The sequence below is a fragment of the Sycon ciliatum genome, chromosome 1 (assembly GCF_964019385.1).
Source record: "Sycon ciliatum chromosome 1, ocSycCili1.1, whole genome shotgun sequence".
Lineage (NCBI taxonomy): Eukaryota > Metazoa > Porifera > Calcarea > Leucosolenida > Sycettidae > Sycon > Sycon ciliatum.
In genome coordinates this window covers 88,019,805-88,031,195 of record NC_088643.1, presented here as the reverse complement: position 1 = coordinate 88,031,195, position 11,391 = coordinate 88,019,805, and the positions used below count along the sequence as shown (strand labels likewise).

The window sequence follows — 11,391 nt, the reverse complement described above, 5'->3', positions numbered from 1 at the left end:
TGCGAAATCCTATGCTTTGCCGCCAGCAGCGATCATACAGACATTTGTAGCAGCCGAACATCTCTATTATGGCTTTGATGCCAATGCTCGGTGAAAAGTTGACCTAGGGTTATAGTCTTTTTTTCTCTTTTAGTGGACCCACCCTTATTGAGCTACGTGTTCTATTTATGATACCTGTTGAACAGATTTTTGCTGGTTATAACTCAACCTCACAGCGAAGACTGAAATTCCGCTTTGACAGTTAGGATTTTCTCATGGGCCATGCTGGTCGTGCTGCCCCACAGATTGTTTTTTTGGCTGCTTATGGTTTCCTGCTGAGTCTTTCCCGTTTCTGCTCTGCATACTCTGCCTAGCTTAGGGCATTCTTCTGTAGTGGCATTTTGGCACTTTTATGGCTGGCCATGAAACGTATGTACCATATTCCGGAATATAGGATGATCTTTTGTTGAAAATTAATTGAGCTCGAAAGGCTCGAACTTTGTTCGGAATCAGAGAAAGAAAATCTCAAATTTTGCTGAACAAATCCATGACAGTAAACATTGGCATGATGCAGCGAATTCTGAACTGCCGCTGATCTGAGGGAATTTGTGATTGTTTTTTTTTTGGGGGGGGGGGGGGCGACTAGCTTGTACTGTACTACAGTATTTTACTTGATTGTAATTATTTGTAGATAAGCTGCTTACTACATGTTCAGTACGGTCAGTATTCCGAGGCTGTCGGCTGTGAGTCACGGTAGAGCTGCACAAAACCAGGGAGTCGTATATACCGTATATACGACTCCCTGCACTACCGGTAATATTCGATACAAAGTCATGTATAGGAAGTCATGGAAGTCTTGACTCTTGGTGCAACTATCGAGTATCGTGGCGGTGATATTGCAGCGTGTGGCCTATGCATAATAATCATCATGGCTATGCTGTGAAGGGAAGTGTAATCATGGTAATGGCTGTAGTGTAGGGCTAGGTCTCCCCCCTGCTCGTAGTCATGACGACTCGCAGGGGGATTCGGATCTCGCCAACACACCATACTCCATACCATAGGCGCTATGCGTGTGTACACGTAGTCCCTCCGACCCTACACGTAGATCTCCTTCCTTCGGCGAACCAAGCTAGCTGGCAAGCAGGTGAACCTACTCACGTCAAAGCACAACATGCCCCGTCAAGCTCGTCCGGAATAAGAAAGCATGGATGGTTTGCTTCGGTGACTCGGCGGTGGCAGGGAGTCTGCCGATGCCTGTCAAGGTCTGTCAGACCACTACACCGTTGCTACTCGATCTACTAAAATGTACTTGAACATATCGGCATCGGACTCGCATGAAGTCCACTCGTCAACGGCTCAGTACCAGTGGGACGAGCAGCTACAGGCAGTACAGCTAGCGAATGGCCGGACGGTCATGGATGAAAGAAGAAAGTTGTTGTCTTGAACCGCTAAGTCCAAGGCCTGGACACTGACTACATGCCTGGTGCTCCGCGACATAGTTACCTGTGATCATGGCTCTTGTGCCAGCCCTCAATCTGGATGGCGACAGTAGCCGAAGCAGAAGTGTCGGGGAGGACTCTGTACCGAAGCTGTTTGGTCCGAACAGGAATGCAGATGGACGGCGAACGGCGTCACTGCTACGAAAGACTAATGTGCCGGTAGACCTGGATGCAGGTTTGGCTAGGGCCGACACTCGGTCTGAAACTGCACGGGCGTATCGGGTGAGTGCTAGGCTGTAGGAGTGAGACGTTTCTGTCCATTGTATATGGGCAGTCGTAGTGTACTAGATAGCGTTACTGTGAAGATTTTTGAATGTTTATAAAGACTACAGTCCACATCACATGTAGACAATTTCTCATGATACAATCATTGTAAAACACTCTGCATGCAAATCCAAGTTTTTCCTAACAGATCATCAAGTCATGGGCTGGGTGGGTTTGCCTGGCAAAAATAGTGATGGCGTTCGCTATGAAATTACTCGAAGTAGTTGTGGGTTCCATTCCCATGCAGTGTGGCGAATACTGCCCAACCTCGTGGACGGGGGGGGGGGGGGGGGGGGGGATCTGGGAAGTTGGCACCTCAGGACATGGCGAGACAGGCGCTGAAGGGCAAGACTGAACTGATCTGGATACTATAGTAAGACAGACTGGGCATCTATTTGCCAACTACTGCCGGTGAACTACTGCCGGTGTAATTCTATTCTTTAGCAGCCCGGCCGCGGCTGTCTTTCAAAATGCCTTTCTCAACTTCTTATCTTGCATGAGCTGTGCTGCCACACAAGTTTCCACTGGTCGGCCATGAAGTTATCGTATTTTGTTTTTGCTCATGTTCACAGAGGAAAGTGGCGGACCCCAATCTTCCACAATGGACTTCCCACCAAATGGTATGCAATGTGCGCGCCTGTGTGTGTGTGTGTGTGTGTGTGTGTGTGTGTGTGTGTGTGTGTGTGTGTGTGTGTGTGTGTGTGTGTGTGTGTGTGTGTGTGTGTGTGTGTGTGTGTGTGTGTGTAGTATGCACTTTGTACAGGGATTCGTATACTTATGTTTAATGTGAGAACCACGGACAAAGAATGTAGCCGGCGACACGACGAGACAATAAGACACGGTTACATGTATACTGACGGCACCAGTACACTGCTCAGTAGTCAGTACACAGTCATTCATATCACGGTCAGTGTGTCACCTTGATACAATGATAGGTTTGTTGAACAAAGAAGGCTCACACGACAGTCTACACAACTGTACAGCAAAAGAAGAGTAGTCAGAAAGAAGAGTAGTCACAATGTAGACATGTACTCAAGTATGCACTAACAGGACCACCGGAAGCAGTCTTCAATTGATCCGGTCGTACCATGGCCATTCATACTTTGTGTACAATATTGCGGGTACATACGCTGCATGCCCTCCTCAGCAGTAAACATGCATTGGTCGCCACAAAGCTGGTCCGGTTAACACCGGACCAACCGGACCGGTTCCGGCGGGCCCGACTAACCTTTCGCTGCCATCACCTGCCGCATACAAAGGTGATGGCCAGGGTGTATGCTGTACTGTAGTCAACATTTAAACCCAGAAAGTTGGCTTCTACCAAGTCCCCGCGTTGCACCTTGCACTTAGTTCTTGCCGACTACTATCGCAGAAAAAACGCAAGCTCCGATGTAGGGAGCCTCTGCAACAATTTCTTCCTTTTACCGCCAAAGTTGCTACTGCCAATTCATACACTATCTGCAGTGTGCCACCCAGTTGTGGTCGTGTTCTCTCGGCTTTCTGGTGTGTTTTGTGTATGTATGTGTCTCGTGTGATTGTCTGTGTGTGCATATGTGTGTGTGTGTGGGTGTGGGTGTGTCTGTCTGTCTGTGGGTGCCCACATACATGCATGCGTGCACAGAATGAGACAAATTTGCAAATGAACAGTACTGGCCCGGAACACGACCGATCACTGAAGGATGGAGACTATGCCGAAAAGCCCTTCAGTCCGGTAGGTTTGCCATTGATACATGCAGGATATGTGTAGAGAAATATATTTCAAGGCTGACTGTAATTGAATCAGAGTTGTCTACACTATGCCCATTTCTTCACCTTTGGTCACAGATGTTTAGTATCAGGAATGATGGAAGTGTGAAAATGAAAATACGTTGTGATAATACAGGTGATGTCAAGAATTGAACTGTGGCCAATGCCTGTACAGGTCTTCGGCATCTTATTGGGCACAAAAAAATGCTACAAGCACATCAGTGAAGACCCGTTCTGGGTACGAACGGGCCTATCATAGCCAATGTACGCTGGGACAGTTATCAAGTATCAGTGCAGTTCTATCATGGTGGGCCTTGTGTGCTGCGCCAATGTGCTCCTGTATATGTGCTGTACCAATATGCTCCTGTATATGTGCTGTACCAATCACACTGAATGTGCTCCTGTATAATATGTGCTGTACCAATCACACTGAATGTGCTCCTGTATATGTGCTGTACCAATGTGTTCTCCTGTGTGTGATTTCAGACTGACAGCTGTGCACCACCACATGACACAAACCTCCCCGTAAGTAAATAAATCATTGCAAACTTTCGAATGCAGTGAGGTTGTATAGATAACATGATAAACAAGCAGAAATGGTCTATGGTGATAAATAGCGAGGGCTTGCCCTGTAAGCAGTCAGAGCCCCATTAGAAATTATGATTTGCACTGCTATAGTTTCTAGGAGGCGAAGATGCCATTTGGCTAAAGAAAAGAACTAGCTTCAAACTCCTCACAAGCAACATAACATCTGAACCACATGCATCACAACTCTTGCACTTCCTTACAAATGCATGTTTATAGGATCTACGTACACGCGAATCAAGTACAGCGCTTTCTCTTTTCTGTGTTTGTTGCCGCTAACTACCCCCCCCCCCCCCCCCCCCATTCTGGTGTTTATAACTGTTATCACCTACACAGGGTATGTGTGTAAAGAATCAGACTGATATTCTGCTACATGCAGTTACATGTGGTTGGTTACTCAGTTTCTTTTCTGTAGGAGTGTACCCACCTGATGAGAAGATGATGGGATTAATTAGGAAACTTCAAATAATTATGCTTATGAGGAGCCTGAAGCTACAAGTACAGTTCTGCTCAATGAAATCCAGTCGCGTCACTCAAGTTTGCGCCTTGCATCATTCCGCAGCCCAGTGTTCGCAGGTCTAGGGCTGCGCAACGCCCGGCGCATACTTAAGTGACGCGACTGGATTTCATTGACCAGCACTGTAGTTCTGTTCTTCAGTCTAAATTCATAGTACTGTCAGTAGTGTGTATGTATGTGTCACTGGTTGTCTACCATGACGTCATGCTATTGTAATTGTACAGGATATGGCACCACGTTACATGGCTGACCCAACCTTTGGCAATCCGACCAGCAACAGAACTCACTTCTCAGCAAACAAGGTCAGTGGCGGTGCCCCCCCCCCCCCCCCCAACACACACACACACACACACACACATGTCATCAGCATGCATGTATATACAGTCTACATTGCTGAACAAAAAACCCTGCTGCCCTGTACATGTACTCGTACGCCAGTGCCGCCAGCTTGCCCTGAGGCTGATAGCCTGCATTCGGTTTCAGAGAATCCATACGTGACATTTGTAGGGTACTTGAAACTACATTGCCATGTCCCGACCATGTCATGTAGGCATGTACGACAGTTGAGCTTGTGCTGTGACACTTTCAGAGTTATTGTATATTTATGTGAGGCGGGTGGGTGGGCGATGTGCAATAATTGGCATCCGTATGTATCACCCATGATTTGTTTGTATGCGGTCATAGAAAATTCACGGCCGCAGCCTGTCAGCGCGTGCAGTGAAGGCCAAGGCGGTACAGCGACAACACTATTCCAATACGAAGCAGACACACTTCACACTGGGCGATGATCCCGATGCACCGTGAGTTGATCCGCTGTGCATGTGATGATTATGTGCTTCAAGAAGCACACCGGCATTGGGTGTGAAAGAGGTGCTTCAAGAAACATTGGGTGTGAAAGAGATCAAGCTGCGGCAGGTGTTCAGTGCTGGTTTACGTCAATCGCACCTTTAGTCTACACACGGTTTCATTTGCCAGGTCTTAGAAGTGTCCAGACAGGTGTTGTATGTGGTGTTAAGAAGTTCAGATACATACAGTCAACTTCGCTTATAATGACACTCGGCGGGACATCAAAAAAGTGTCCTTATTCGCGAAGTGTCGTTATACCCGAAGTCTCATTATAATGTATTGCAGTTGGATGGGACTTTGCTCTGGCCAGGGAAATTCTGTCGTTATACGCAAATTGTCGCTATATCCGCAGTCGTTATACGCAAAGTTGACTGTACACCTTATTGCTGGTAGATACATTTGATGATTTTGATCCCTTGCAGTGATTTCATACCCGAGGATCCAGCTATGTATCCACACCAGAGACCACATCAACGTAGCCAAAGCCTGCCAGGACCAGCACCGCTGATGCCAATTCAAGGCAGGCAGCCAGGCACCGCAACGGGCGTGACTGGGTCAAAGGGCACATCGAATATATTCCGATCTGGTGACTATAACGACACTGACAACACGACGAGCTCTTTCGGAACGCTCGGCCCTACGGTTAGCACGACCACACGCCGTGATTTCCGTCCTCTCTCTGCTAGACGCGAGCCACCGCGAGCTGAGGTTCCAGTCATACCAAGTGTGACCGGACATGGGCACTCCACGAAAACTCCCACCGGCTACTCTCACATCCTTCCAAGGTGAGCGTGTACTTATTCCACACTATGACTGTGTAGGCATACTGTTCTGTGTATGCCTACACAGTCTGTGTATGCATACCGTTCTGTGCAGGCTAGTGAGGCTGTTGTAACCATAAACAAACTGAGTATTCTTCTTCATGAATTCACTGGAGGCTACAAGCTTTACATGTGCAATGTAGTCTTTACTAATATGACCTGTTGAAGAACTTGTTGAAAACAGTGAACAAATGAGTTCTTTGAATGAACAACTCTTCATGAATACAGGCCTGACTTTTTATCTGCACTAGGCCTCACCCATTGTCTCTCTCACCATGCTTCTCTCCTCCCCCCCCCCCCCCCCCCCACACACACCCAAACACAGAGATGACCATGGTGGTATCGCTGGTGATGCCACAGCCACTGCTGTGGACAAACTGAGGAATGCCTTGCAGAAGTGCAACTATGAGATACATCAGAATCCACGCGACCCAACCAGTATCAACTTGCGCAAGGCATTCATGGCATTCGATGTCAGCCGGTAAGCTCAGACAAGTTCCAATGATGTTGACTTCCTCCTTCCGTACTTACTCTCCATGCATACCTGTGCGTGCGTGTGTGTGTGTGTGCGTATGAGCGCCAACACGTGTGCAAGTACATGTAATTCCTCTGCTGCCTTTCTACGAGGCCAGCCGACATCATATCAAGTGGGCCAGAAATGTTCAGGCCATGACATTAGAGGCAATCATTTATGACTACAGTGCGAACCATGCACTGAGCTAGGCCGTGTGTCTATGATGATTGCTGTCATCCTCTGCAGGACTGGCTTTATTGACTTCAAGACACTGCACAACATGTGCAAGAAACTGACTGGGCTGCCGTTCATTCCAGAAGATCACGTGCGGATGCTGTTACTGGAGTAAGTGACATAGACTATTGGTAGTCCAGTAGTAACTGTGACAAAGCAACGACTACTGCACCCCGGCATACAGGTACAAAGTAACATGAGTAAATGCTATAGCTGACTGTAGCTTCCCACAGCACAATACAGCAGTGGTGTACATTGTGCAGTAACACAATACAGCAGTGGTGTACATTGTGCAGTAACACAATACAGCAGTGGTGTACATTGTGCAGTAACACAATACAGCAGTGGTGTACATCACAGCACAATACAGCAGTGGTGTACATCGTGCAGTAACGCTTAACCAAGGTCACTATGCCGCCAAACAGGGTCTGGATTGTGCAAGCTTATCTCCTTATTGTGATACCATTGGGTTTGCCATATCTACCTTCATTGTCTACTCGAGCCTTCTGGAATGCAATGGCTGAATCATCGTGTAGCCTCAGGGTATTCCGGTCAGCTTTGCCAATATAACTTTACTGATTGTGGCGATGCGCTGTAGGTATTCATGCTCGTCCAATAGATACCGTATAGGCGCGAATAGAAGCCCCGGGGCTCTATTTTTCCAGAAGACATGTTGAGGGGGCTATATTTGAGAGAGGGCTTTATTCGAGAGGGGGCTTCATTTTTTAATAGAAACATCAATTGTTTCACCCTATCATGCTGATCAGTACAAGCAGTGACTGCACTAGATTGTTGTACGGTAAGCACCCGTGACTGCAGTTTGTGTGCAATAAGTGCACCATGGTTCATGTACTGCATTGCATTGTACGGACTTTGCACGCTCGACTATAGCCCCGGGCTTTATTGGTTCGATTCCCTCTGACAGATGGGCTCTATTTGAGAGGGGGCTTGTATTCGAGCGCGGCATACGGTATCTGCTCATAACGTTATATCCGAGTAAACACACAAAAGTATCAACTCCATGTGGAGATACAGTAGCCACATCATCGCTGCATGTACACAGGCATAATCATACACATCAAACTTTCACACATAGGCCCAGCGTCAATATCAGTTTAAATTGTCTCTACTGCAAAGCTTCATTCCACAATTTTGTCAATCATCATCAGGTGTCTATTGCCTTTGCTCATGCTTACTGTAGCTGTGGCATTCGCAGTGAAGAGGACATTGACTACATGACCTTCTTCCGAGAGTTGAACCGTGAGTGAGACAGCTACAAGTACCAATGCTGTGGCATGTACAACATGCATGCTCACAAGCGCGTGCACATGCGCACACACACTTACAGAGGGGGCTGTGACAAAAGGGGAGGGGGTGGTGATAGCATCTTGGCTTCGCTGTAGAACATCCGGTCTCATTTTGTAGATCTTGCTGCCTTCGAAATCTATTACCACATGCAAAGTAGAACTTGAAATGAATTGTGAAAACACACGGGTTTTGACCACACATTCCTCCAAACTACCAAAGTTCATCGTAATGTTAACCTGTATCTGTATAAACAAGTGGTCATGCTGGAGTGATTGTCTATTCTTTGTCGTTATGTGTGCATGTATCTACCAATGAACAGGTCAAACAGCTCCTCTTAGCCATGAGAAGGACTTACTGAGTGAACACCGGGAACGGTTCTCGGAACAAGCTGCCTCATGGAGAGTAAGTCTTGCAACAATAGTGCCATAAGTATGCCCTCCGTATACAAACTTGTATGTATGCCATGCATTTATAAGCAAAATACGAGTATTGAAGGTCTTTCGGTCTTGTTACATGCAGTTCACTTTGCCTGGAATTAGGTCTCTGAATTAAATAATAGAAAATACACTGGGCTTGTACACAATAGTCAGGGAAGGCACAAAGAATGTGGCGTGAGAGGCACAAGCCAGGAAACCGGGTACTCAATAGTCATGGTGAACTTGTGAACTTGTGTAGCCGTTAGCCACCTGGTATGGGTATGTAGTTGTAGTTGATAGCTGTATCCACATGTTTACAATTGCGCAGCCATAGTGCAAAAGTTACATTTGACTGTGATAATCAGGGATTGAATTTATCTCTCAGGGATTGATTTATCTGTGCTGATTAATGCCATGACAGGCCGGTACATATTTTGTTTCCATAGCATGGACAGAACACAACTTAGTCTATCTGTGGACTTCGAGTACATGTATATGGTTTTCCTTTTTTTGTTGTCTGTGCACTTTGTTCATGTTGATAGGAAACTTCACGAACCTGTAGAAGCGAGCGTCATTACCAAGAGAACAAGCACTTTGGCGTAAGTTCATGCATGCACGCTGTCACTGATGCATGGTGACAGTGTACTACACTCTTAGCTGCTTTCTTGGAAAACTACACGTAGCCAGAGATGCTGAAACAGGTGTTTGACAGTCTTCAGGCAAGTGATGTGTGTGTGATGTGTAGCTGTGATGTGTAGCTGTGATGTGTAGCTGTGATGTGTAGCTGTGATGTGTAGCTAGCTGTGATGTGTAGCTGTGATGTGTAGCTGTGATGTGTGGCTGTGATGTGTGGCTGTGATGTGTGGCTGTGATGTGTGTGTGATGTGTAGCTGTGATGTGTGTGTGATGTGTAGCTGTGATGTGTAGCTGTGATGTGTAGCTGTGATGTGTGTGTGATGTGTAGCAAGTGATGTGTAGCAAGTGATGTGTAGCTGTGATGTGTAGCTGTGATGTGTAGCTGTGATGTGTAGCAAGTGATGTGTAGCAAGTGATGTGTAGCTGTGATGTGTAGCAAGTGATGTGTAGCTGTGATGTGTAGCTGTGATGTGTAGCAAGTGATGTGTAGCTGTGATATTTAGCAAGTGATGTGTAGCTGTGATGTGTAGCTGTGATGTGTAGCAAGTGATGTATAGCTGTGATGTGTAGCAAGTGATGTGTAGCAAGTGATGTGTAGCTGCTTATTAAGCCTGCTTTCCTATGTAGTACGGGTACTAACCACACTGTGACATTTGCCAAAGACATCCACAAGTGCAGTCAGACCTCGCTTATCCGGTCCTCGTTTATCCGGATCCCTCGCCATCCGGAAGAAAATCGCTGGTTACCGATGTGCAGCATATGTTATGTATACAACATAACCGGACCTCGCGATCCGCATACCGGTGCATGATTTTGTGTACAAACTGGGTAAAATGTGTACAAAAAGCTTCGTCGTATCCGGTTGCATGTGGCTTGCAGAAGCTAGAATCAGAGAGTTGTACAGGCAAATGAGGTCCTTGACCTGCTGGGTGCATGTGGACAGCACTCAGTTGCATGCACTTGTCATTTTTCTCGCTTGTTTTACATACTGTGCACGCTAGTTGTACTGCATAGGACCCGTCTACATGTATATACGATGTCACTGCATATGACATGCCACATGCATATACAGTGTGTGTGTTCAGTTATCCGGTTCCCTCGCCTATCCGGATATTTTTGTGGAAAACAGATGTGTGCGGTTAAGCGAGGTCTGACTGTACATGTATCCACTGTGAACCCTAGCAGACAGATCTCTTCTGCTTTCATAGCGATTGCGTGCCACTGACTGAATATCAGTTACTACTTGTAGTCATGATTGTCCCTTTGACTTGTTACCATGCAGTGGCTGGAGCAAGCTGAGCGACCAGTGTCCGCTTATCAGAAAGGTACCATGAAGTTTGCGTGCGTGTGTGTGTATGTGTGTGTGTGCATGTGCGCGTGTGTGTTGTGGTCACTGTACTTTGACTAATGCTGTCTCAATGCACTGCATGTACATGACTACAACAACAGATACCGCAAAACAAGCAGCACAGCCGTCTGGCATTCGATATTTCCAGCTACATAAGTCCCTGCTAAGCTAGTCTTCAATGACTACGAGAAAAACTGTACTGTCTTGTACTGAACACACGAGAAAAAAAGTGGCGACTCCACAGAGGTACAACTGTATCTTCTCGTTCCACTCACTATCAAAGAGGTGGCTACTCAGAGGCAATCTCAAGTTCCAAACACCATACCGGTAGTTCTGCACAGCCCCAGTGGTTCTTCCATTATGCTACTCTTCGTGTAGATGCAAGTACATGTACATCCAGTGGAAGAAGATTTACAGCGTTTGGCTTCTGCGTGTAAAACCATTGCTATGATCGCAATGCAGAATCTCTGCCGCTCCTCTATTTCGTATTGTACCTGTACTGTTGTGCAGATTTCCTTGGCATCAACTCTCCTGTTAGGCGAACACCGGCACCTGGAGATGGAAAGGTAATACTGTACGACGGCTATACTCGTATACAACTACACATGCTTCTTGAAGTGGAGTGCTTCACACGGAAGTTACACCCAATCAAAACCCACCTTGTAGATTTTAATTAAT

General features: G+C 46.6%; 1 protein-coding gene across 1 annotated transcript in view; it reads left to right on the top strand.

Annotated features, from left to right (window-relative positions):
- The first annotated feature begins 1,132 nt into the window (after positions 1-1,132).
- The window catches only part of LOC135806208 (uncharacterized), a 36,051-nt gene continuing 25,792 nt past the window's right edge, over positions 1,133-11,391 (top strand). The window contains exons 1-14 of the mRNA XM_065320364.1: positions 1,133-1,700; positions 2,315-2,362; positions 3,364-3,453; positions 3,975-4,013; positions 4,815-4,892; positions 5,275-5,390; positions 5,859-6,221; positions 6,583-6,738; positions 7,018-7,116; positions 8,207-8,265; positions 8,633-8,715; positions 9,272-9,328; positions 10,648-10,690; positions 11,224-11,279. Coding sequence (XP_065176436.1) covers positions 1,491-1,700; positions 2,315-2,362; positions 3,364-3,453; positions 3,975-4,013; positions 4,815-4,892; positions 5,275-5,390; positions 5,859-6,221; positions 6,583-6,738; positions 7,018-7,116; positions 8,207-8,265; positions 8,633-8,715; positions 9,272-9,328; positions 10,648-10,690; positions 11,224-11,279 — 1,497 coding nt within the window. The 5' untranslated portion in view covers positions 1,133-1,490. The remainder of the gene's footprint in view (positions 1,701-2,314; positions 2,363-3,363; positions 3,454-3,974; positions 4,014-4,814; positions 4,893-5,274; positions 5,391-5,858; positions 6,222-6,582; positions 6,739-7,017; positions 7,117-8,206; positions 8,266-8,632; positions 8,716-9,271; positions 9,329-10,647; positions 10,691-11,223; positions 11,280-11,391) is intronic.